This window comes from Pelodiscus sinensis, chromosome 22, assembly GCF_052426305.1.
Source record: "Pelodiscus sinensis isolate ZL-2025 chromosome 22, ASM5242630v1, whole genome shotgun sequence".
NCBI lineage: Eukaryota > Metazoa > Chordata > Testudines > Trionychidae > Pelodiscus > Pelodiscus sinensis.
The window spans coordinates 15,131,120-15,157,308 of record NC_143073.1 but is presented as its reverse complement, the minus strand read 5'-3'; the positions used below and the strand labels follow the sequence as shown (position 1 = coordinate 15,157,308).

Genomic DNA, 26,189 nt, shown 5'->3' with positions numbered 1-26,189 from the left:
GTGAAGGAGAGAGTGCAGCACATTCACAAGCAGGCACTGACAGTCCTGGGTTCGCATATGTAGATGTGCATGTGTACATACTGTTCATTGCTTCACACCCTTGTATGTTTGCTCACGCTTCCGGAGGACTTTGCCACACTTATGTGCACATGCATTTGTCACACCTGCTTACACTCATGCCCAGATAGGGAGAGAGAAACTGAATGAAATGGACATACCGTGGGGATCTCCCTCTGCAGGCATCTAAATCTTTAGGCATCCCACGCACTCTGAAGATCATCTCTCCTACTTCTCTGCCAGTGCTAGCTGCTTGTGGGTGGGCTTCCCCATCGCACTGTTCTCAGCTCCCCTGACCACTGGCACTTCCCTTGCTAGGTGTCCTTGCTGAATAAATACTCAGAGGCCATCCGGGGCAGCCTGACCAAGATCATGCGCCTGAAAATTGTTGCTCTGGTGACGGTGGAAATTCACGCGCGGGATGTCATAGAGAAGCTCTACAAGAGCAGCTTGATGGATGTGACGGCCTTTGAGTGGCTGAGCCAACTCCGCCTCTACTGGGACAAGGTGAGGCCCAGACCCACTCCTCTGCTGGAATGGCCTCTAAGTGAATGAGGCACATGTGGAGCTGGTTCTGCTGCCCCTGCTGGGCAAAATCTGTCCAATCACTGCCTCCTGCCATGCCGTTGGATGTCTGCCTCCTGGGGAGAGAGCATATGAGGGAGATGGTTTTGCTGCCCCCTACTGGGCAGAGTCTGTCCTAGATATATACACCTGCATCCACATCACTGCCCCCTGCTGTTCAGCCTCAGGGACCACGACTTGCCTCCAGCTTACCTGGAATTCCAGTGAACCCCTGGGCTGCGTCTAGATTGGCATGATTTTGTGCAAATACTTTTAACAGAAAAGTTTTTCCGTTAAAAGTATTTGTGCAAGAGAGCGTCTATACTGGCATGTGACTTTGCGCAAAAGATTTGCTTTTGCGCAAAAGCATCCGTGCCAGTGTAGACTCTCTCTTGCGCAAGAAATTAACTTGGCTGTCTACACTGGCCCTCTTGCACAAGAACAGTTGCGCAAGAGGGCTTATCCCTGAGCGGGAGCGTCGGAGTATTTGCTCAAGAACCACTGATTTTGTACAGTACAAAGTCAGTGTTCTTGCGCAAATACTTGCGGCCAGTGTAGACAGACGGCAAGATTTTGTGCAAAATCTTGCCAGTCTAGACGCAGCCCTGCAATTTGCCATTCTGCTTGGGCCATTAGCCACCTCTCATCCTCACTCTTGCCATTTGCGTCTGCTCTGTTTCATCCCCTCCTATGTTTTCTTCCCCTCTGGGCTGCCCTTGCCATCCATCACCAGGGACAGGGCCCAGTCCCTGGTGGGAGCCTTATCAGTTGAGACCGAGCTCCCTGGGGCTAGATTGTAGGGGACAGTCCTGACCTTGGGGGGCTGGAGGAGCCAGGCCTAGTCCAGGTCTCAATGCCTGGGGTTCCTGAAGAGCTCTCCACCATGTCCTCTGTTCCCCGCTTTTCATCTCTCCTTGGAGATGGCAGTGTGGCCCAGTGAGCTCTATTTCCCCTCCCTTCCCTTGGCAGGATCTGGACGATTGTGTCATCAGACAAACCAACACCCAGTTCCCCTATGGCTACGAGTACCTGGGCAACTCCGGACGCTTGGTCATCACACCACTCACTGACAGGTACAGGCAGGGCATGCCCAGCCTCTGCTGCTCCAGGTGCAGTTGGCAGGCCCGGTGCACTGGAATACACCTAGAGCTTGCTGGCTATTTTAGGGTGATACCTTGATCCCTGACAGTGAAACTGCCCTAGTCCTGTGCTTTGTGAGCTCCTGCATGGCAGAGGGCCCAGGGCAGATGGGAATTAGGTGGTTGATGTGTGGTCTCTCCTCTTGCATGCCAGGTGCTACATAACTCTGACCACAGCCCTCCACCTCCACCGCGGAGGGTCTCCCAAAGGCCCTGCTGGCACAGGGAAAACAGAGACTGTGAAAGACCTGGGTAAAGCCCTTGGCATGTATGTGATCGTAGTGAACTGCTCCGAAGGCCTGGACTATAAATCCATGGGGCGCATGTACTCAGGCCTGGCTCAGGTGAGGATCAGGGCAGACCACAGTACTGACTCCAGAGAACATGGTCCTTTCTCAGGAGTGCTAGACCCCACTTCTCAGAACGAGGAACAGAACCCATGCATTCTAGCCACTAGACCTCACTCTTCTCCCAGAGCTGGGACCAGAACCCAAGTGTCCTGCCCCAGCCCCCATGTTCTAGCTCCTAGACCCCCTTCCTCTCCCAGAGCTAAGAACAGAACTCAGGTGTCCTGCCACTCTGCTCTAAATGACTAGAACCCACTCTCCTTACAGAGTTGGGAACAGAACTCGGGGGTCTGGGCTTTGTTCACAGCATAAGTAATTTGAACCCAAGGAGGACAGACACACAAAACACACTGAGTGGGATCAGACACTTGCTGAGAACAAGGTGGCTATGGCTGCAGGCCTGCGAGTGCACACAGAACCCTATACCCAGGTCTCTCCAGAACAGAGGGAGACAGGTAGGGGTGGGGTACTGTGTGGCGGAAGGACCTTATTTGTCACAGCCCCCTCTCACCTTCCTGCTCTCGCTCACAGACAGGGGCCTGGGGCTGCTTTGATGAGTTCAACCGCATCAACATTGAAGTCCTGTCTGTGGTGGCCCAGCAGATCCTCTCCATCCTGTCCGCCTTGGCTGCCAACATGAGTTCATTCACATTTGAGGGCCATAAGATCAAGCTGGTGTGGTCCTGTGGCATCTTTATCACCATGAACCCAGGTGGGAGTCCTGCCATTCCCCTCACTGGCTGAGTCACTGGCTCAGACATGGAAGCCTCTCCCCAGTTGCCATTATGATGGCACTAGGGAAGAACCCTAGACCAGTCCGTCCCTGGCCTGGGGTGGGGCACATGTTGTGGAGTGGAGATGGCAAGAGCTAATGTATTGCTGGGTTCTTGGGGCAGGTTATGCCGGACGGACGGAGCTGCCTGACAACCTCAAGTCCATGTTCCGCCCCATCTCCATGGTGGTGCCTGACTCCACGCTCATTGCAGAGATAATCCTCTTTGGAGAAGGCTTTAACAACTGTAAGGTACTTGCCGACCCATGGCCAGTGGCTCTGACAGTTGGCCTGGCTGGGAGTGTTCATGTCCTGGTTACTAATTTCAGTCCCAGCTAGGGCAGGGACTGGATGGCTCAGAGAATAGGTCACAGGGCCTTTCCCCTCTAGGGGGTGCCGGCTCCCTCCCAACCCCAGGACAGGGGCTGGCTGGCTGGCTGGCGGGGGGGAGGGCAGGGAATGTGGAGCATGGGGTCTGTGTAGGGGGCACTTGCTCCCATCTAGCCCCAGAGCAGGGACTGGCTGGCTCAGGGAGTGGAAAATGATGCATAGGGCATGTCCCCTCTAGAGGGCACAGGCTTCCACCCACCCCAGGCTTGGGTAATCAGCTGGCGGGGTTGGAGGAGTTCTGTTCTTGCTTGTGTTGGCTCTGGCATAGCCCCAGGCTGGAGCAGTAGTGGTTAGATGAGGATCAGGGGATGGCTATCAGGGCCTTTCCCTGCTGGTAAAAGCATATTTCTCTCAATCTAGTGTGCTGCAGCCTGGGGTGAGCTGGGGCTTGCCAGGACTCTGAAGAAGATGCCATACTCTTGAAGCTTAGTGCAGCACCTCTGGCTGTCACCTCCCCTCTCCCCCCATTGCCTGCTGATGGGCTGTGCTTTGTTCCTAGCTCCTGGCTAAGAAGGTCTTTACCCTGTATTCACTGGCGGTGCAGCAGCTGTCCAAGCAGGATCACTATGACTTTGGGCTGCGGGCACTGACGTCACTGCTTCGTTATGCTGGGAAGAAGCGCAGGGTGCATCCCAACATCACTGACGAAGAGGTGAGGTGCCCTGGGGCCCTGCACTCATCTCTAGTCCCATTGGTGCTGGAGAAGCTGAGGGAGGCCTGGGCGCTCAGTGCCAGAGGGGAGTTTTGCTGGCTGCTTGGAGTGCGGCATTCAGTGTGCCAGCCAGTGGGTGTGAAGGTTGCGCAGCACCTGAGGGTGCCCACCTTACCTGGCTCTCCTGGTGGCTTTCAGATTCTCCTCATGGCTATGAAGGACATGAATATCGCCAAGCTTGCCTCGATCGACGTGCCCCTCTTCAACGGCATTATCCAGGACCTCTTCCCGGGCATCGAATCACCTGTCATTGACTACGGCAGGGTCAGCTAGCTGGCCCCTGGCATTCAGCTGGGGGCTTTGCTGAGGGCTTTCCTTTCATAGAGCAAGGGGCATGGAGCCAGGGTTCCTGGGTTGTGTTCCCAGTTTGGGGAGGGGTGTGGGGGATAGTGGGGCCAGAACTCAAGGAGGGGAGTCATGACTAGTGATTAGAGCTGGGAAGGGAATAAGGATAGAAAAGGGTAACAGACTGGGTAATGCTTACCAGTAACCAGTTAACCGGTGGGCTGGCCATACCTGAGCTACTTTCTAAATGACACTTTATATCCCTAATAGGAGCCAGGGTTCCTGGGTTCTCCCCCTGGTTCTGGGAAGGGTTCTGGCAGGATTTTGGTTTCTCTCTCTGATCTCCCCATGCCTCAGTTTCTCCCATCTGTGGTGTGGGGATAGTTGGACTTGCTGAGGACATTGCTGAATGTGTATAATTTGGCGGGGGGACCAGGAGAGGCCATGCTTTGTAGCATGACCCTCTGGGTGCCTGTGGGCACCAAGCTCAGGGCTGGTGAGGGCAGGCCAGTGCCAGTGACCTCAGGCCAGGCATATCTGTTGTTCTGGCCTTTGGCTGCTGGTGTTGGCAGTTCCAGGCTATGGTCTCCCTCTGTGGGCCAGTCACTCAGGACAGTCCTGTCTCGGCAGCTCAAGGAAGCCATTGAGCTGGAGCTGAAGGAGATGGGGCTTCAGGTAACACCCTTCACCATGACCAAGGTTATCCAGCTCTACGAGACCAAGAACTCTCGCCACTCCACCATGATCGTGGGCAACACAGGCAGTGGCAAGACAGTCACCTGGCGCACACTGCAGGCCACCATGTCCACCCTGTGCCGAAATGGGGACACCACCTACAACCTCGTCAGGGTCAGTGGGCACTGCCCATTCCTGGGGCCTGCTCCTTGGGGTGCCCCTCCCGCATACAACCCTGAAACTGCTCTGCTCATGGGTGGAGGGATGGGGCCTCCCAAAAGTTCCACCATCTCCAGTCCTTGGCGGCAGTCCCTCTGGGGCACTGCCTGAATGGGTCCTTGGGGGGCAGGGCAGGAGTCCTCGGCTTCCCGTCCCCTCTGACTGTGCTCTACGCTGTGTTTTCCTGCTCCTGTGGCATCCCTGTGCTTCTCTGTCCTGGTTCTGTGTGACTCTGGCTGGCATCTGGGAATGGCAGGACTTCCCCCTCAACCCGAAGGCTGTGTCCCTGGGCGAGCTGTACGGAGAGTATGACCTCAGCACCAATGAGTGGACAGACGGCATCCTGTCTAGTGTCATGCGGACAGCCTGTGCAGGTACTGAGTGGAGCCAAGGCATGGAGTGACAGCGAGGAGATGGACAGATGGGGGTGGGTCGTGCCCAGGGGGCAGAACATAGCTAGAGATGTGAACTACTAGTTGACTGGCCAATATGCAAATACTTATTGGATAGTCGACCAACTAGTTGTTTCCCTACCCCTTGCTGCCTCTATTAGAAGAGGAGGGGCTGCTTCAAAGCAGCAGCACCACCACGTGGAGCCCAGGGCCACACCCCAAGGTCCACGCAATGCTGCCACTTTGAAATGTTGCGTGCAGCCCAGGGCCAACTGAGCAGTCCCCAACTGGTTCAGGCTGCACGCGGTGTTTCAAAGCAGCAGTGCTGCGTGGAGCTTGGGGTCTGCTGCTTTGAAACGCCACGTGCAGCCTGGGACCAGCTGGGAATCCCCAGTTGGCCCTGGGCTCCATGCAGGGTTTCAAAGCAGCAGTGCATCATGGAGCCCAGGGTCAGCTGAGGACTCCCCGGCTGACCCCAGGCTCCATGTGGCGCTGCCACTTTGAAATGCTGCGTGGAGCCTGATGCTGGGCTCCCCACAGCTCTTCAAAGTGGCAGCACTGCATGGAGCCCAGGGTCATCTGGAGACTCAGCTGACTCCAGGCTCTATGCAGCGCTGCTGCTTTGAAATGCGACTGTTTGAGTCCCCTGCTAGCCCCGTGCTCCCTGCAACGTTTTCACCTTTGAAGTGTAACAACAGCCCTGAGGCTGTTGCTACACTTCAAAGGTGGAGGTGCCCTTATCAACTAATCGAATAGTTGATGCAAATTGCATCGGCTATTCAATTAGCCAATTAACCTAAATTTAACATCCCTATACACAGCTAATAGGGGTGGTCAGAGTGGGATGGGCTGTGCTTGGGGCATGGCACAGCTGATGGGGTGGGCAAAGAGGGTGGGCCAAGGTTGGGGGGGCTAGGCCAAGCTCATGGGGCAGGATACAGCTGATCGTGGTGGGCAGAAAGGGGTAAACAGTGAGGTGGCAAAATTTGCAGATGATACTAAATTGTTCAAGATAGTTAAGACCAAAGCAGACTGTGAAGAGCTTCAAAAAGATCTCAGCAAACTAAGTGATTGGGCAACAAAATGGTAAATGACATTTAATGTTGATAAATGTAAAGTAATTCACATTGGAAAAAATAATCCCAACTATGCATACAATATGATGGGGACTAATTTAGCTACAACTACTCAAGAGAGAAATCTTTGCGGCACTGTGGATAGTTCTCTGAAAACATCTACTCAGTGTGCAGCAGCAGTCAAAAAAGCAAACGTTAGGAATAATTAAAAAAGGAATAGAGAATTTGACAGAGAATATCTCATTGCTTCTATATAAAACTATGGTACACCCACATCTTGAATACTGCGTACAGATGTGGTCGCTTCATCTCAAAAAAGATATATTGGCATTGGAAAAGATTCAGAGAAGGGCAACAAAAATGATTAGGGATTTGGAACGGGTGCCACATGAAGAGAAATTAAAAAGACTATGACTTTTCAGTTTAGAAAAGAGGAGACTAAGGGTAAATATGATAAAGATCTATAAAATCATGACTGATGTGGAAAAAGCGAATAAGGAAAAGTTATTTATTTGTTCCCATAATATAAGAACTAAGGGGTCACCAAATGAAATTAATAGGTACAGGTTTAAAACAAACAAAAGGAAGTTTTTCTTCACGCAGTGTATAGTTAACCTGTGGAACTTCTTGCCAGAGGATGTTGTGAAGACCAGGACTTTAACAGGGTTCAAAAAAAAAAAGTTTAGGTCCATCAATGGCTTATTAGCCAGGATGGGTAGGAATGGTGTCCTTAGTCTCTGTTTGTCTGGAAATGGATGACAGGAGAGGCATTACTTGATGATTCCCTGTTCAATTTACTCCCTGTGGGGCATCTGGCATTGGCCACTGTTTGAAGACAGGATACTGGGCTAGCTGGATCTTTGGTCTGACCCAGTATGGTTGTTCTTATGTTCAGAGTGGGTAGGCCATGCCCAGTGTGGGGGCAGGACAAAGCTGATGGGCATTTGCTTGACCATGCCTCAGCCTGGATCCAGCCACTGATACAGGATGCCCCCCCCCCTTGCCTGCAGGCGGGCTGGGACTGAATGGCCATGCAAGGTGAGCCCTACTTCTCACTCGTTGAGTGCTTCCCCCAGGCATGGGTGTGCAAGGGAGCATGCACCAGCGTGTGTCTATGAAAGTGTGCCATGCACTTCTTGTGTGTGTGCTTGCCCACTGTGCACACGTGTATATGTGTGTTTGTCTGCCAGGCACGTGAGGTTGTGTTTGTGGGTTTGTGCTTGCCTGCCATGCACGTGTGGCAGTGTGTGTGCTCAACCTCTGTGCGAGTGTGGCAGTACATATGTGTGTGTGTTCTTGTCAGCTGTGCACATATGGGAGTATGTGTGTATGGTCTCCTGCCATGAATATGTGGCAGTGTGTGCTTACCCACTATGAATGTGTGGCCATATGTACGTGTGCTTGCCTTCTGTGCATTTGTGCTTGCCCGCTATCCACATGCGGCACTGTGTGCGTGTTCTCACCTGCTGTGCATGTGTTTGTGTATTTGTTACTCGTCCACTGTGCACCTGTGGCTGTGTGCATGTGTTATTGTCTGCTGTGCATTTGGCAATGTGAGTGTGCTTGTCTGCTGTGCACATATAGCGGTATATGTGTGTGCGCGCCCACTGTGCACGTGTGGCAGTGTGTGTGTGTGTGTGCATGCATGCTTACCCAATGTGCATGTGTGGCAGTGTGTGTTCTTGCCCGCTGTGCCTGTGTGGGTGTGTGCTTACTCACCTTACACATGTAGCAGTGTGAGTGCCTGTGGGTTCAGTCTCCCGGGGCTGGCCCCAGTCCCTTGCAGCCTATCTTCACCATAGCAATGGCCTCTGCCCCCCTGGGCCTTGCCAAAGTTCCCCTTAGCCCCAGAGCCCTAAGCTGTGGGCATTGTTTGGGATTGTGGCTCCCCTCATGTACCAGGTCTGTGCAGGTACTTCCCTTGGGTTCTCCTCTTCAGACCCCGCTGCCAACTGCTGTTGCTAGGTGAAGGGCACCCACTCGCATAGCCCCTTCCATGCTGCTGCTGCAGCTCTGCCTGCATTTTTTGTGCCACCATTGGATAGGCTGGGCTGACTTCTGTGCTCCATGGCTAGAACCTCTGTGGCCTGCCCCATGGTTCCTGCCATCCCACCAACTCTGTCTGGTCTCTTTCCTTATGCCTTATCAGATGGAGGCAGAAAAGGAGCGTGGGGAAAGAGGAGGTACTTCCAAGTGGCAGACCCCAGGTTCCACGTGGCGCTGCCACTTTGAAAAGCCATTTGCAGCCTGGGGCTGGCTGGGGTGTCCCCAGGTTGCGTGCGACATTTCAAAGTGCCGTGGGGAGCCCAGGATCAGCGGGGGACTTCCCAGCTGACCCTCAGCTCCGTGCAGTGCTGCTGCTTTGAAATACTTTTGGGAGCCCAGTGTCAGGCTCCTCGCAGCGTTTCAAAGCGGCAACGCCATGTGGAGCCCGGGATCAGCTGCGGACTCCCCCACTGACTCCGGGCTCTGTGTGGCACTGCCATTTTGAAATACCGATACGGCGTCTTAAAGCAGCAGCACTGCATGGAGCCTAGGGTCAGCAGGGGAGTTCCCAGTTGATCCAGGGCTCCATACGGCACTTCCTTCTTTGAAGTCTAGCAACAGTCCTACAGCTGTTGCCTCACTTCATAGGTGGAGGTGCCCTGTTGAACAGTCAATGCAAAATGCATCGACTATTCAATTAATCAGTTACTCGATACTTAACATCCTTACCCATAACCCCCTCCTCACCAGCTCTGCTGGTGCCCCTCACTCCACACCTGCAGTCCTTGCTCATCTAGCTTTGGGCTCCCCCAGCTCTGCCAGTGCCCTTCACTCCCCACCTGCAGCCCCTAACAGTCCTGCCCTGGGCTCTCCCCTCAGCTCTGCCGGTTCCCCCCACTTCTGACTTGCAGCCCTGTTCCATTTCATCTCATGTCCCAGCAACACCCAGGATCTTTTAGTAGTGCTGCAGAGGGAGGCAGAGGTAGCCTGAGGGCAACAGGAGCTGATGAAGGAGAGGGGGATAGCAGAGAGGGCTGGAAGGCAGAAGTTTGGGGCAAGAATGGGAAGTGGCCTGTGCTGTTCCTTCTGAGCACTAGGGGGCTCCCCCACTTTCCCCACCCCTCTAGACGAGAAGCCGGATGAGAAGTGGATCCTGTTTGATGGGCCAGTGGACACACTGTGGATTGAGAGCATGAACTCAGTGATGGACGACAACAAAGTTTTGACCCTGATCAACGGGGAGCGCATCTCCATGCCTGACCAAGTAAGTCCCTCTGGGCGCTGTCCTGACCATCTGGGCCATGGCCAGAGAGGCAGCGTGCTGCACTGACTCATCCTGTACCATCTTTAGGTCTCGCTGCTCTTCGAGGTGGAGAACCTAGCGGTGGCCTCGCCTGCTACTGTCTCCCGCTGTGGAATGGTCTACACAGACTACAGTAACCTGGGCTGGAAACCCTATGTCCACTCCTGGATCGAGAAGCGCCCCAAGGTTCTTGGGAGTGCAGAGGGAATGGGGCATAGGCTCAGCAAGAGGTGCTCTCCTGGTCGTCAGTGCAGCATTAGAGGTGCTGTGCTGCAGGGAGCAGGGCCAAGGGCTTTTCCAGGGCAGTCAATACTGGCCCCAGTGTAATGGTAGAGAGTGTTGTGCTTCAGGGAGCTAGGGGTGAGGGAGGTTGTTTCTGGGCAGTTCGTGCTGGCCCCAGTGCAGTGCTAAATGGCACCGTTTAGCTGGAAGCGGGGCAGTGGATTTGGGCTGAGGAGCACTGTCAGAGCTGGGGCTTTGAGCCCAAGGCTGAAATTGGAGGAGAGGTTGCGTGTCAGGAGTGAGAGGCACCAGCTAAGCCATGGTGGGAAGCCCATGAATGGAATAGTCTAATCTTTCTGTGTACCTCAGTGCCTGTGAGGGAGCTTAGTTCTTCTTCTAGTGGTTCCTCATGTCCATTCGAATTAGGTGTGCGCACCGCGTGTACCACATCCTCCTGAGCGTTTTCCCTAGCGGTACCCATAGCACTGGCAGGGCGCCCCCTGGAATGGCACCGCCATGGCGGGGCATAAGTACCACGGCCGGCGCTGTCCTACCTCAGTTCCTTCTTACCGCCCGTGACGGTCGTTGGAGCGTGTCTCTCTGTCTTAGCTTAGTTAATGGTTCCCGTTTCTCTCTTAGCATTGTAAATAGTTCTATTAGTTAGGTAGTTAGTGTCTCCTTTGTCCTTTGTTCCTCATCCCCCTTTGGGGGGGAGGAATACCAGGGCCGCAAGGCTTTAAGGCGTGCGCTGTCTGCGCAAAGTTCATGCCCAAAGGAGACCCACACAACAGCTGTCTGAAGTGTCTGGGTGAGAGCCACCTCGCAGACGCCTGTAAGATCTATAAGGGTATGTCTACACTACAGCGCTAGTTCGAACTAACTTAGTTCGAATTAGTTAATTCGAACTAAGCTAGTTCGAACTAACGCATCTAGAACTAAAAACTAGTTCGAACTAGCGTTTTGCTAGTTCGAACTAGTAAGTCCACATTGAGTGGACTCTGAACAGGGCTTAAGGATGGCCGGAAGCAGTGCCGGCAGGGCATAAAAGGAGGACTTAGAGCATGGAGATACTGTCTCAGGCTAGCCGAGGGCTGCGCTTAAAGGGTCCCGACCCCCACCCCGGACACACAGTTCTAAGGGGTGCCCCGCTTGCAAAGAAGTTCTGGCTTGGAGTGCCCTGAGTGCCCACACTGGGCACATCACACCACTCGGCCATCAGCCCGGCTGCACTTGCCGCAGGCTGCCATCTGGGGAGAGGGAGTAATTGGGGGGCTGCAGGAGAGCTTCCACCCCCAGAAGCCCGCAGAGCCAGCCCAGTCCTCCCCATCGGGGGCTCGTACCCCATTCCTCCCTCACCTCCTTCCACTTACCCTTCCTTAGCCCCCCTTCTTATTGATGTACAAAATAAAGATAACGTTTCTTCCAACATTGACTCTGTCTTTATTGAAAAAAACTGGGGGAGACTGGGAAAAGGAGGTGGGAGAGGGGAAGAGAAAGGCTGGGAGAGGGGAGGGCAACTAACATGATCAGGGGTTGGGAACAGGTCCCAGATGAAGAGAGGCTACAGAGACTGCGACTGTTCAGCTTAGAAAAGAGGAGACGGAGGGGGGACAGGATAGAGGTCTCTAAAAGCAGGGGTTGGGTGGAGAGGGTGCATTCCGAAAAGTTCTTCCTGAGTTCCCATAAAGAAGGACTAGAGGACACCAAAGGAAAGGAATGGGTAGCAGGCTTGAAACTAGTAAGAGAAAGTTGTTGTTCTTGACAAAGCAAATAGTTAACCTGTGGAACTCCTTGCTGCAGGAGGCTGTGAAGGCTAGAACTAGAACAGAGTTTAAAGGGAAGTGAGATAAAGTGATGGAGGTTGGGTCCATGGAGTCCTATTAGCCAGAGGGTAGGAGTGGTGTCCCTGCCCAAAGTTTGTGGAAGGCTGGAGAGGGATGGCACGAGACAAATGGCTTGGTCATTGTCTTCGGTCCATCCCCTCCAGGGTCCCTAGGGTTGGCCGCTGTTGGCAGACAGGCTACTGGGCTAGATGGACCTTTGGTCTGACCCAGGACGGCCATTGTAAGCTCAGGGCTCAGTGTCGGGGGTCTCAGTGGACCCCCTTGATTTTCATGCACACCTGGTCCTGGGTGGCCAGGCTGGCAGCTCTCCTGCCCTAGACGGCCACTTTCCTGTGCCTAGTGCAGAGATCGTGGACGAGGTCCACGATGTCCGCACTAGCCCAGGAAGGTGCCCGCCTCTTGCGGTCCAGGGCAAGCTCCCGGGACCCGCCAACCTGGTCCCGGCAAGAGGGGGTGGGCTGGGGGGCATCGGGTGGGTGGCTCTGTGCCGTGCCAGGTGCAGGGTCTGCTAGCTGGGTGCTGGCAGGCTTGCACCTGGCACGGGCACCGTAGCCAGCCCGTGCCCCTTTAAGGGGTCCGGGGCAGGGAGGGGGGCATAGAGTTTTCCTGGTGTTGGCCAGAGTGGCCACCAGGGAAACCTGGGGAGGGCTAGCCTCCCACTAGTTCGAACTAAAGGGCTACACAGCCCTTAGTTCGAACTAGCTAGTTCGAACTAGGCGTTAGTCCTCGTAAAATGAGGTTTACCTAGTTCGAACTAAGCGCTCCGCTAGTTCGATTCAAATTCGAACTAGCGGAGCGCTAGTGTAGCACCTATTAAAGTTAGTTCGAACTAACGTCCGTTAGTTCGAACTAACTTTGTAGTGTAGACATACCCTAAGTCTTTCAAGCTGTGCACTAAAAGAGTGATGGTCTCCCGCCTAAAAATTCTCCTCATGGAAACGGCTTTATAGCCGGTACCAACTGGCCACCCCATGGTGCGCAGTGCATTGCGTCCACGTGGGATGTCCTGCCTCGGGCCCAAGCCTCAGTGTCGAGATCCCGGCACCGGTCTCACTCTCCGGCATCCAAGAGGGCGAAAAAGTCTCATGGAAGATCCCCGTCTCAGAAGACCATGCCGGCCCTGCACCGTGGTGCCGACTCACCAGTGCACACATCCTCTGCAGTGCGGCGTAAGCGAGCAGAACGCCCTTCCAACCCAAGGCAACTGCCCCTGCACCGTCCGTCCACGTCGGCGGCACAGGACCTCATCTGTCTCACCACCTCCCCTCCGTCGTCGGTTGAGGAAGAAGGGTCGAGGTCACCCACGCCAGAGGCCGTGTTGGCTCTGGCTTCGCCTCCGCACCAGCATGACTGCCAGGCTCAGGCACCTTACGCATCGGGACCGTCCTTCGTGGGACCGGTACCGATTGCCTCAGCATCGACGCAGTTATTGACGCCGGCTCCTAAGCCTCACTCGGCACCCAACTGGGCTCGACCCCCATTGGTGCTGGGCTCTCTCCCGGCTCCTCATTTGGCTGCACCGGTGCCGTACCACCCTAGCCTTGTGGCAACGTCTGCGGCGTCGGCACCGGGCTCTTCGGGACTGACGCACTTCTCAACACCGTCGCAAGCACCGGCACCGACCATGTGGACCTTGCCGGTACCCCAGCCAACAGTGATGTGGTCCTCCTCCAGGTTCGTCTCGACACCGCCATGCTCTGCACCGGTGATGCAACTGGCACTGGGACTGGGCCTCCCGGCACCTCTTTCAGCGCCAACACTGTTTTCGGCACCGGGCCTGGGTCCCCCGGTGCCGCAGGTACCAACAACTCTCTCGGCACTGGGCCTGGGTCCCCTGGTGCTGCAACAGGCATCGGCACATCCCCGCCGTGTACCTGCCAGCAAGCCCCGAGTCCATGGCTAGGTTTGCCCCCCACTCCTCGTCAGCACCTCCCTGGCCAGAGTCCGATTATTCGTCTGATTCCGATGCGACATCCCTCAGGTTGGGGTCTTCGGAAGCCTCCTCGGCCCATAGATCCCGTTCCTGGCATCGACGTGACCATTCACAGGTGCAGCAGACTTGGCCGCCGCATCTGCAGTGGCCTTTCTGGACGCCGTGGGCGTACCACCAGTGGCAGGGCCCGTGCCCCCCTCTGTGGTGTTGAACGCTTCGGGTCGCCAAACGCAACCATCGGCGGTAGCGGCGTGACCTCCTCCTTCCCCCTAGAGGCCACCTATGTCGGACCTTGCGGCACAGGCTGTCAGCCGACGGTCAGGGCAGTGTGTGTGTGTATGTTTCCGAGAAAAGGTTTAACGTCCGTGTCTTTACTGCTAGGACCGGGATCCCATCACAGAGGGTGGCTGGCAGGCCAACAGACGCCCCGTTATATAGGAAGAGCTTATTACACCTTAGATTTTTAGCTTCTAGAACACAGGGGTTCCTTCGCAGCGGGCAGCCTAGGAAAGGCTGAAAAGGTGCCCCAACGGATCTTGTCACCTGGGAGTGACACAGATCCAAACGCCCAAGCTCTCCCTATGTCTGTCCCTTTATGACCGGCTGAAGTTCTTTTAAATTGTGCTTGGTTCTATTACAGCAACTGAAGGAGTCAGGTTAAAGCTTAAACAGTTACAGGTTTATTAATGAAGCTTATAAATCATATGGTTACAATGGCTATTGCTCTATTTCTTAAATGCTAGCAAATATATATATATATATAGGTCTTAAAAATGATTACAGGAAAAAGGTAAGGATAGAAAATAGAAATAATGGTACCAAGTGACAGCTTAATCTTTAAAGAGCTCTAACACTATGTATATATATACTTAAACAAAGGACCACATCCAGGTACAATTTTTACCCCTTTCTGTGCCTCTCGACTCCAGCGTGTCAGGCCAGGGCCGGTCTCTCAATTCCTAGGAAAGACGAATACGCGGTGGGCGTCCCCTCTGGAACCTCAGGAGATCAAACACCAAACCCAACCAGCAGATAGATGGTAGATTGACACTCAGAGAAAATGCGCTGCTGGACCCATCTATATACCCCTGGGGGCCCGTATCCTCTTTTCTTATCTAAGATGCCGAATTGTACTGGTCCATTTTGTGGCGCCAGTTCTTACAAGCAAGTTTCAAGTTAATTTACACTTGCAAGAGAGATAACTAAATTGTGTGTACTAGACATTTTTTTTACTGGGCGAGAGATTCCTTCCCCCGCGGACGGCTGTGTGTTCGTATCAATATGGGTTTGAGTCAAGGACACTCCTTGGCAGCCTCTTGGTCAGCAATTGTATCTCTGTTTACAGCCATTCACAGTCATACAGCCTGGGCCTTCTGCTATGTGTCCCCTGTATGCTCCAGGCAAGCAAAAATGGATGTTATAAGGGGGTTCCTGTCTGGCTACACAGGCACAGGCCCCGGTGCCGGAAATGTGCCCACAGGCGGTGCCCTATGTCCAACCGGTACCGCATGCGGCTCTTGCGGTAGATCCGGCACCGATACAGGAGTCGTCGTCATCATCGTCTTCTGACAAGGCCCTTGCGGATCCGGCACCAGTCCTGCCTACTATGGATGCCCGTGCGCATCAGGAACTGCTCCGGCATCTGGCTTCCAACCTAGGTGTCCCGGTGGAGCCCGTCATGGAGGACACAGATCCGATGGTCAATATCCTTTTGGGTGACACGCCCGCCCGTTTGGCTTTGCCACTTAATAAAATGGTGGCAAAAATTACTAATGCCCTGTGGCAAACACCGGCGACCCTGACCCCTACCTTAAAGGGTGTCAAGAGGCGCTACTATGTTCCCCAGTCGGGGCACGAGCACTTGTACTCCCAGCCTGTCCCGGGGTCCTTGGTCATCCAGGCAGCAGCCCAGAGGGAAAAGCTCCCCCAGCCGGGGCCGTCCCCGAAAGCTAGGGAAGCTAAGCGCCTTGACTTAATGGGCCGAAAAGTCTACGCCACTGGTGGGGTGCAGCTCCGCATCACTAATCAGCAAGCAATGCTAAGTTGTTATGCTTTTAATACCTGGCAGGCCATGGATAAGTCCAAGGATAAGCTCCCTGCCGAGTCCCGTCAGGAGTTTGCGGCCATGACCTCTGAGGGTAAGGCCATCACCCGTACAGCCCTCCAGGCGTCCCTGGACGCAGTCGACTCTGCAGCCCGCACCATGGCGTCAGGTGTGGTCATGCGCCGTGGTGCCTGGCTGCAAGTGTCTGGAATACCTCCTGATGTCCAGTCTACTATCCAAGATCTGCCTTTCGATGGCAAGGCGTTATTCTCGGAGCATATGGACTCGAGGCTCCATACGCTCAAGGACACGAGGTCTACCCTTTGGTCCTTGGGGATCCACATGCCTGCTCCTCAGTGTCGTCAGCTGCCATATAGACAGCAGGGGAGACCGCAGTCCCAGATCCTCTGTGAAGAACACTGGAGACGCCATCCTCGTGCTTCCGGTGGGAGCACGGGGGCGGCTGCGGGCTCCTTGGCCTCAAGGGGCCGTAGGTGCCGCTTGAGAGGGGACAACCCCCGTGGGGTTGGTCAAGGTCCCTCCCAACAACACAAGCAGCAATTTTGACAGGCTCCCAGAGAGTTGTACACCAGCCTCCCACTCTGGCCCCCCGTTTGGGGCCAGGTTATCCCGGTTTGCTCAAGCCTGGGCAAAAATCACAAACGACGCCTGGGTTTTAAACATAGTCAGGAGTGGCTATACCCAGGGCCTGTGGTCCTCTGTGGAGCGCGCTCTACACATAAATGTACGGGAGCTCAGAGCAGTCAGGAGAGTGTGCGATACCTTCCTGTCGAAGCTCTCTCACCGCTCTGTTCTAGTCCGGCTGGACAATCCGGCAGCTGTATTTTACGTCAACAGGCAGGGGGGTGCCTGGTCGCCTCCCCTCTGCCGCGAGGCCCTGAGCCTCTGGGAACTGTGTGTACAGCACAACATAGTTTTGCAGGCAGAGTACCTGCCGGGGTGCAAAAACTTACTGGCCGATGCTCTGAGCAGGTCCTTCGGAGCCCATGAGTGGTCTCTCAAGGACTCGGCCCTTTGTCAGGTCTTCTGCAGGTGGAGCTATCCCCTACTAGACCTGTTTGCCTCGGCACGCAATACCAAGTGTCGGAGTTACTGCTCCCTATTGAGGCTGGGGGAACACTCCTGGGGGGATGCCTTGACAGCACATGGCCGGTGGGCTACCTTTATGCTTTCCCCCCATTTCCCCTAATTCCCAGGGTTCTGACCAGGGTCAAGACCTTCAGGTCCACGGTATTCCTGATAACCCCCAGGTGGCCCAGACAATTCTGGTTCCCCATACTGGTGGACATGTCCACCAAGGAGCTGATAATCATAGAATCATAGAATAATATAATAATAATGCTCCTGCCAGCCCGGGATCTCCAGGGAGACCATGGTTCACCCAAATCTCAAGGCTCTACACCTAACAGCCTGGTTTATTCATGGTTGAACCAACCAGAAAGGGAATGTTCCCACGAGGTAAAGATGGTGCTCCTAAGTAGTAGGAAACCTTCTACCAGACGGTCATACACTGCTAAGTGGCGGCGCTTCTCGTCTTGGGTGTCCCGCTGGGGAGTGCACCTGTCCTGTGCCCCTGTCCCGTCCATTCTGCAATATCTTTTTGAACTTAGGTCTAGTGGCCTCTTTATCTCCTCTATCAAAATCCACGTGGCATCTCCCTCCGCCTTCCATGTTGGTTTGGCAGGAATTTCTCTGTTCTCTGACCCTGTGGTCAAAAGGTTCCTTACGGGTTTGGATAAGTTGTATCCCTTGGTTAGACCCCCTCTCCCGGCTTGGGACCTCAACCTCGTGTTGTTTAGACTTATGTCACCCCCCCCCCCCTTTGAGCCGCTGGCTACGTGTTCTTTGAAGCACCTCTCCTGGAAGGTTGCATTCATTGTGGCCATTACGTTAGCTCGCAGGGTTTCTGAATTGAGGGCGTTGACTATAAATCCGCCCTACCTGGTGTTTTCTGACAATAACGTGAGCCTCCACCCCCATCTGGCTTTTCTCCCCAGGTGGTATCACCTTTTCATTTGTCTCAAGAAATTTATCTCCCGGTTTCCTTTCCAAAACCCCATGCCTCACCCAAGGAGCAGGTGCTCTATACCCTGGATGCTAGGCGTGCACTAGCCTTTTATATTGATAGGACCAAACCCTTTCACAGGTCTCAGCAGCTGTTTATTGCTGTCGCAGACAGTGTGAAAGGGCTCCCCATTTCAACCCAGAGGTTGTCCAACTGGGTCGCAGGCTGCATCAGGGAGTGTTACGCCCTGGCCAGGAAGGTCCCGCCCCGGGTTACAGCGCACTCTACCAGGGCACAAGCGTCCTCTGTAGCGTTTGGGGCGCAGGTTCCAATAACTGAAATTTGCAGGGCGGCCATGTGGTCGTCACTCTATACCTTTACGGCACACTACACGCTGGCGCAACAGGCCAGGCAGGACGCAGGGGTGGGCTCTGCAGTCTTCAGCTCTGTGTTGTAAATACGTTTGGTTTATCAGTGTCACATTGCACTTTATACAAGTTTTCTGTGTTCGCTTGGTGGAATAAATTTGTTTGGGTTGTTCAACTTTTCGTGGACTTTTTGTTTCTGACTGCTCTGACCCCTCCTCCTTGAAGTGGGTTAGCTTGGTAGTCACCTAATTCGAATGGACATGAGCAACCACTCGAAGAAGAAAAGAACGGTTACTTACCTGTAACTGTTGTTCTTCGAGATGTGTTGCTCATGTCCATTCGACTCCCACCCTACCTCCCCTTCGTCAGAGTGTCCAGCAAGAAGGAACTGAGGTGGGGCAGTGCTGGCAGGGGTATTTATGCCCCGCCATGGTGGCGCCACTCCAGGGGGCGCCCTGCCGGCGCTATGGGTACCGCTAGGGAAAACGCTCTGGAAGACGCGGTGCATGTGGTGCGCACACCTAATTCGAATGGACATGAGCAACACATCTCAAAGAACAACAGTTACAGTTAAGTAACCGTTCTTTTCTTGGTCCCTCTTTTGTCAGGGGGAGGCAGAAGCTCTGCAGCGAATGTTTGACAAGTTTATCGACAAGATGCTGACCTTCAAGAAGGAAAACTGCCAGGAGCTGGTCCCCATCCCCGAGTACAGTGGGATCGTGTCTCTCTGCAAGCTCTTCTCTGCTCTGGCCACCCCAGAGAATGGGGTAGGTAGCAGACATGAACCTGCAAGCTCTGGCGCTTCCAGGCTGAGGGCCCAAAGAAATGCACTGAATGTGAAGAGCCATGAATGTCCTGTGGCTCCTACCATCACTCAAAGCAGGGGCCTTTCTAAGCTGGCTGGGCTCCTTTGCTTCCATATGTATGTCTGGGTATGGTATTCAGTGTGAGCTGTGCTCCTTGACTGCATTCCCATCCTGTGACCCCACGTAAGTCAGGAGAGGTGCCCTGTTGTGGAGATTTGGGAAACTGACCTTTCAAATCCCAGAGCAGGGGTTTTAGCTGCAAGATTTGGTTTAAGAATTGTCCTTAGTAGCTAGCACTCTGGTACCCCCATTGTTCTCATCCTCTCCCAGGTCTTGTCAGCCCTTTCTGCCAGGGCACTATTCACCAGCAAAGCCTCCTGAACTTGGAGGATAGACAAGTACCTAGGGTTGCCAGATGGTTTCAACAAAAAGTACTGGACACACTTGATAAAAAAGGTTGAAAAAGCTACCAGAGGAGAAGCTGTTCTGGATTTGATTTTAACAAATAGGGAGGAACTAGTTGAGAACTTGAAAGTGGAAGACAGTATGGGGGACAGTGATCATGAAATAATAGAGTTCATGATCTTAAGGAAAGGTAGAAGGGAGACCAGCACAATTGAGGTAATGGTTTTCAGGAAGGCAGATTTTGATAAGCTCAGAGAACTTGTAGGTAAGGTCCCATGGGAAGCAAGACTGAAGGGAAAAACAACTGAGGAGAGTTGGAAGTATTTCAAAGGGAGGTTGTTAAGGGCCCAAAAGCAAACAATTCCGCTGTGTAGGAAAGATAGAAAATATGGCAAAAGACCAGCATGGCTTAACAAGGAGATCTTGCATGATCTCAAAATAAAAAAGGAGTCCTATAAAAAATGGAAACTAGGACAAATAACAAAGGATGAATATAGGCAAGCAACACGGCAATGCAGGGGCAAGATTAGAAAGGCAAAGGCACAAAATGAGATCAAACTAGCTACAGGCATAAAGGGAAACAAAAAGACCTTTTATAAATACATTAGAAGCAAGAGGAAGACCAAGGATAGGGTAGGCCCACTGCTCAGTGAGGGGGGAGAAGCAGTAACAGGAAACTTGGAAATGGCGGAGATGCTCAATGACTTCTTTGTTTCGGTCTTCACCAAGAAGTCTGGAGGTGTGCCTAATGTAGTGAATACAAGCAGAGAGAGGGTAGGTTTAGAAGATAGGATACACAAAGAACAAGTTAAAAATCACTTAGGAAAGTTAGATGTCAGCAAGTCACCAGGTCCTGATGAAATGCATCCCAGGATACTCAAGGAGCTGATAGAGGAGGTATCTGAGCCTTTAGCTATGATCTTTGAAAAATCATGGCAGACGGGAGATTCCAGAAGACTGGAAAAGGGCAAATATTGTGCCCATCTATAAAAAGGGGAATAAGAACAACCCAGGAAACTACAGACCGATCAGTTTAACGTCTGTCCCAGGGAAGATAATGGAGCAGGTAATTAAGGAAATCATATGCAAACACTTGGAAGGTAATAAAGTGATAGGGAATAGCCAGCATGGGTTTGTGAAGAACAAGTCATGCCAAACTAATCTGATAGCTTTCTTTGATAGGATAACGAGCCTTGTGGATAAGGGAGAAGCGGTGGATGTCATATACCTAGACTTTAGTAAGGCACTTGATATGGTCTCGCATGATATTCTTATTGATAAACTAGGCAAATATAACTTAGATAGGGCCACGATAAGGTGGGTGCATAATTGGCTGGATAACCGTAGTCAGAGAGTTGTTGTTAATGGTGCTAAATCCTGCTGGAAAGGGATAACAAGTGGAGTTCCACAAGGGTCTGTTTTGGGACCCGTACTGTTCAATATCTTCATCAATGATGTAGATAATGGGATAGAGAGTATGCTTATTAAGTTTGCAGATGATACCAAACTGGGTGGGGTTGCAACTTCTTTGGAGGATAGGGACATAATTCAAAATGACCTTAGCAAGTTAGAGAAATGGTCAGAGGTAAACAGGATGAAGTTTAATAAAGAGTTTAATAAAGAGAAATGCAAAGTGCTCCACTTAGGAAGGAACAATCAGTTCCATACATACAAGATGGGAAGCGACTGTCTAGGAAGGAGCATGGCAGAAAGGGATCTCGGGGTCATAGCGGACCACAAGTTGAATATGAGTCAACAGTGTGATGCTGTTGCAAAAAAAACAAATATGATTCTAGGTTGTATCAACAGGTGTGTTGTAAGCAAAACTCGTGAAGTCATTCTGCCGCTCTACTCTGCACTAGTTAGGCCTCAGCTGGAGTACTGTGTCCAGTTCTGGGTGCCACATTTCAAGAAAGATGTGGAGAAATTGGAAAGGGTACAGAGAAGAGCGACAAGAATGATTAAAGGTCTAGAGAACATGACCTGTGAAGCCAGGCTTCATGAACTGGGCTTGTTTAGTTTGGAAAAAAGAAGATTAAGGGGGGACATGATAGTGGCTTTCAAATATTTTAAAGGGTGTCACAAGGAGGAAGGAGAAAATTTGTTCTTCTTGGTTTCTGAGGACAGGACAAGGAGTAATGGGCTTAAAGTGCAGCAAGGGAGGTTTAGATTGGACATTAGGAAAAAATTCCTAACTGTCAGGGTGGTCAAATATTGGAATAAATTGCCAAGAGAGGTGGTGGAGTATCCCTCTCTGGAGATATTTAAGAACAGGTTGGATAGACATCTGTCAGGGATGGTGTAGACAGAGCTTGGTCCTGCCTTGAGGGCGGGGGGCTGGACTCGATGACCTCTCGAGGTCCCTTCCAGTCCTATGATTCTATGATAAAAATTTGTTGACCAAAAAAATACACATGATATGGGAAGTTTATTGACGACAATCTACATTACATCATATATTTTACATTAGATTGTGCGGTTTTTATTAATGTTTTATTTTTCAAAAACTCCTCTTTTGCTTCCAAACAAGTGAAAGGTATATTAAAAAACCCACAAAGTTGACTTCTTACTGACTCAACACTCAATCTGTTGCATTCATTGGTCCGTTGATTACCCATGACACTAAAAATTCTTTCCAGAATGGCATTTGACACAGGAATTAAAACAGAATATTGAACCTGTTTTAATAAATTTGGAGCAGCAGGTTCTTTGCTGAAAAAATATTTCCCCTTATCAAGAGATGTTCACTTCCCTTGAGGGAACAACGTCATGTCCAAGGCACTGACTTCCTGATAAAGAGATTTTGGAGGGAGCTCTTTTTGCATGGTGACAACATCCAGATTTTAATTACTTCTTCAAAAGAAGGAGATTTTTCATGATTAGCCAAACTCAGAGCATGACATGGTGAATTTTCAAAAGGAAACCTCTTCTCCAGATATTTGAAGGCTCTTGTGTACACATTCAGTGCTTCAGACATAAATTTTTTGACTGCATTTATTGACTTCTCGCTGCGAGATATGAGAAAGATGAAAGCTAGACAAAGGACAACACTGTCGCAAATCATATGTTTATAAAAGGAAAATATTGAGCACTACTGCGTAGTTGCATACTGCCTGGCTGGTAGACACGCTCACTGTGTGTGTGTGTGTGTGTGTGTCTGTCTGTGTCTGTCTGTCTGTCTGTCAGCCAGGCAGTATGCAACTGCATACTAATACTTGTATCTAAGTGGCAAATCGGCATAGTAGCGCATAGCGAAGGCCTGGAGAGTGAGCAAGAATACTCACGCACAAGTCACGTCATAACATGATAATAATAAAACTTACTTAATTAGAAAATACCGGACATATAAATTTTCTCAATTTGTTTTCTGGACAGAAAGCTCAAATACCGGACTCTCCGGTTCAAATACCAGACACCTGGCAACCCTACAAGTACCACATAGAGAGAAAAAAAATGGGTCCTGCCCATTTGAACTCAAGAGCTCAAAAGTTCTGGGTGTGTCAGTCTACAGCTCTGCCATCATGGTTCCTGGTGTACAGTGTTCAGATTATGGGTATGCCAACTTAAAGCACTCTGAGCATATAGCCTTACATTCCAGGAGTGCCAGTCTAGAACATTTCCATTGTGCAGTAGGCTGATGTTCCGGGTACATCAGCCTAGAATGCTCCTGTTCTGAAGCCCAGGTTCCTGGTTATGTCAACCTATAATGTGTCATCATGCAGCCTGATGTTCTTCGAGGAGTGTCCCTGTGGGTGCTCAGCCTTAGGTGTCTGAGGCACTAGTGCACTTCTAGTCGGAGAATTTAGGTAATATCCTCAGTAGGCTGCGCAAGTGGGGCAGCTGGCATGTATCAATGCAGCTACTCTGCATGCGCAGCCAACCGTCCCTTCAGTTCCTTCTCTGCAGCTGGCAGCTTCAGTCTGAACTCATAGCTGTCCTTCTGATAGTTTTCAAAATGTATTAGAGTTAATATTGTTAGTTGTTGTTGCAGTACTAGTTAGTCTGTTAAACAGTTATAGTTAGTTATTTTAAAAAAAATCTTTTTGTTAGAGCGTTTTCCCTTTGGCATTTTTTCTTCCTGGGATGCCTGGTTCCCCAGGTTTCAAATGCTGCCTGTTCTGCAGGCTTTCTGTGTTGGATGGCCACTCGCAGTGTGTCCGGTGCCTTCGACAGGCACACTCTACTACCCAGTGTGAGTGCTGTAAACAGCTCATGGAACATAAGACAGTCCAGGGAGCTTCAGCTGAAGTTGCCTTCATGTTAGCATCTCAGGGGATTCTGCCCATCAGATCTCTGAGGGAGTCAAAATCTGGTTTTTTGAAGTCCAAGGTGTGTATTTTACTACTCTCTTTTCTTCCTTTGGTCAGGATCCCGAAATTTACCATCTCATGATCACTGCTTCCCAGGTTGTCACCCATCTCTACTTCCCCTATTAGTTTCTCCCTGTTTGTGACCAGAAGGTCAAGCTGTGCATGGCCCCTGGTTGGATCCTTCAGCACTTTACCAAGAAGTTATCCCCAGCATTCTCCAAAAACTTCCTGGACTGCCTGTGTACTGCTGTATTGGTTTCCCAACAGATGTCAGAGTGATTAAAGTCCCCTACGAGAACCAGGGCCTGCAATCTGGAAGCTTCTCTCAGTTGTCCAAAGAAAGCCTCATCTACCTCATCCACCTGATTCGGTGGCCCGTAGCAGACACCACTGCTGTTGTTTGCTCCTCTAAACTTAACCCATAGACTCTCAACAGGTTTTTCTCCCTCTTTATACTAGAGTTCAGAGCAATCATAGTGCTTTCTTACATATAGTGCAACTCCTCCTCCTTTTCTCCCCTGCCTGTTCTTCCTGAGCAGTCTATACCCTTCCATGACAGCGCTCCAGTTATGCGAGTCATCCCAATTAAATTATATTTCTTGGACTGGGCCAGGGCCTCCAGTTCTTCCTGTTTGTTGCCCAGACTTCTTGCATTAGTGTACAAACACCTCAGATAACCAGTTGATCACCCTATCTTCTCCATTCGAATCAGGGGTCCTTCTTTGTTGCTTGTTCCTCTTTGCATTTCTTCCTGGTATCCGACTTTCCCACTCCCCTCAGGGTTTTGGTCACCGTCCCCCAACAAACCTAGTTTAAAGCCCGCCTCAGTAGGTTTGCAAGCCTGCCCACGAAGATGCTCCTTCTTATCTTGGTTAGGTGGATCCCATCTCTTCTTAACAATCCTTGTGCCCGGAACAGAGTCCCATGGTCGAAGAAACCAAAGCTCTCTCTGGGACACCACCTGCGCAACCACGCATTTACTTCCTCAATTCAACGATCCCTGCCCAGTCCTTTCCCTTCAACAGGGAGGATGGATGAGAACACCACTTGTGCTCCGAATTCTTGGATCCTTCTTCCCAGCACTACATAATCCACAGTAACCCGCTCAAGGTCATTCTTGGCCGTATCGTTAGTTCCCACGTGAAGAAGCAGGAAGGGGACGCTTGACACTGCCCAGGCAGCCATCCCCAATGGTGGTGGTATTGGAAAAGGCAGCTCCTTTGGGCTCCAGCACCAGGGACTCTGAATCAGACCAGCAGTCCAAGAAGCGAGCCCACTCAGCCTCCACAGGTGACTCCCCCTCAAAAAAGCGGGCACCACCTCACAAAATGTCCTTGGTACTGGTTGCACCTAAGGCGTCGAGAGAGAGAACCCTCAGGCACCCATGCGTCTCGAGGTGCTAAGGACCTTACTAAAGCCAACTCTAAGTCACTGAGCAGGTCAAAACCACTAGTATTTTCCAGTTCTGCGTCCACACCGAAAAAGCCATATTATAGCACAGCACCAAGCACATCTATGCCACCCTCAGTGCCAAAGAAACACAAGCACTCGGCACCGACGGCATAGCATATCCCGCTGGCACCGGCCATGGCACCACCTCTGGCACCAGTGACTGTGGCACCACAGCTCTTCAGGACAATCGAGGAATTATGGGTCACGTTGGCACCAACCACTCCATTGTTTGGCACCAATGGTACCCCAACCTCAGCTAGGTTCAGCCTCTCTACTTGGGCAAAATTGGTACCGTCTCTGTTGAGCGATGAGGATGAAGAGCCTATAGAAGGTACCCATACTCCTAGACCAGGGGTTGCCAACCCGTGGCTCCTGAAGAAAAAAATTGCTGCTCCTGACAGAACGGGGATGGAACCCAGAACTGCTCAGGTCAGCCACTCTCACGGCCGGGCTGCTGTGAGCTGTGTGCGTGCTCACCGCCTGCGCCGTTCTGCTCAGGGCCCCCAGCACACTGTGTCATATCCTTCACGTGCAGACCATGTCACACACAGCATCCCAGCCTGCATCTGCTAGCAGCAGGGGCTCTGGGTGTGGCGGCATCAGCGGCGGCTCCGGGACCTGGGCATAAGGTTAGTCGGGGAGGGGGATTGGGTTAGAGTGTGTGTGTGTGTGTACCTGGCTCTGGGGAAGGGGAGGGGGATTGGGTTAGAGCAGGGGGAGTGCCTGTGGGACGGGAGGGGAAGAGCAGCCAGCGTACTTCCTGAGACACGGGATCCCCAGGTATTGGCCCCAGCTATCTCTGTCCCCTCCTCCTGGCCAGACCTCTCCTAGCCAGACCCTCCCATGAGTACCCTGCCCCAGC

General features: G+C 52.1%; 1 protein-coding gene across 6 annotated transcripts in view; it reads left to right on the top strand.

Moving 5' to 3' along the window:
* The window catches only part of DNAH2 (dynein axonemal heavy chain 2), a 307,939-nt gene that overhangs the window by 153,512 nt on the left and 128,238 nt on the right, over nucleotides 1-26,189 (top strand). For 5 of the 6 annotated variants that reach the window (XM_075908075.2, XM_075908072.2, XM_089772458.1 and 2 more), the window contains 12 exons: nucleotides 376-564; nucleotides 1,591-1,694; nucleotides 1,915-2,104; nucleotides 2,639-2,819; nucleotides 3,004-3,131; nucleotides 3,769-3,921; nucleotides 4,120-4,245; nucleotides 4,897-5,115; nucleotides 5,417-5,534; nucleotides 9,742-9,878; nucleotides 9,966-10,103; nucleotides 18,963-19,121. In XM_075908075.2, the coding sequence (XP_075764190.2) occupies nucleotides 376-564; nucleotides 1,591-1,694; nucleotides 1,915-2,104; nucleotides 2,639-2,819; nucleotides 3,004-3,131; nucleotides 3,769-3,921; nucleotides 4,120-4,245; nucleotides 4,897-5,115; nucleotides 5,417-5,534; nucleotides 9,742-9,878; nucleotides 9,966-10,103; nucleotides 18,963-19,121 (1,842 nt within the window). The remainder of the gene's footprint in view (nucleotides 1-375; nucleotides 565-1,590; nucleotides 1,695-1,914; nucleotides 2,105-2,638; nucleotides 2,820-3,003; nucleotides 3,132-3,768; nucleotides 3,922-4,119; nucleotides 4,246-4,896; nucleotides 5,116-5,416; nucleotides 5,535-9,741; nucleotides 9,879-9,965; nucleotides 10,104-18,962; nucleotides 19,122-26,189) is intronic. The other variant, XM_075908076.2, reaches the window with a different exon arrangement.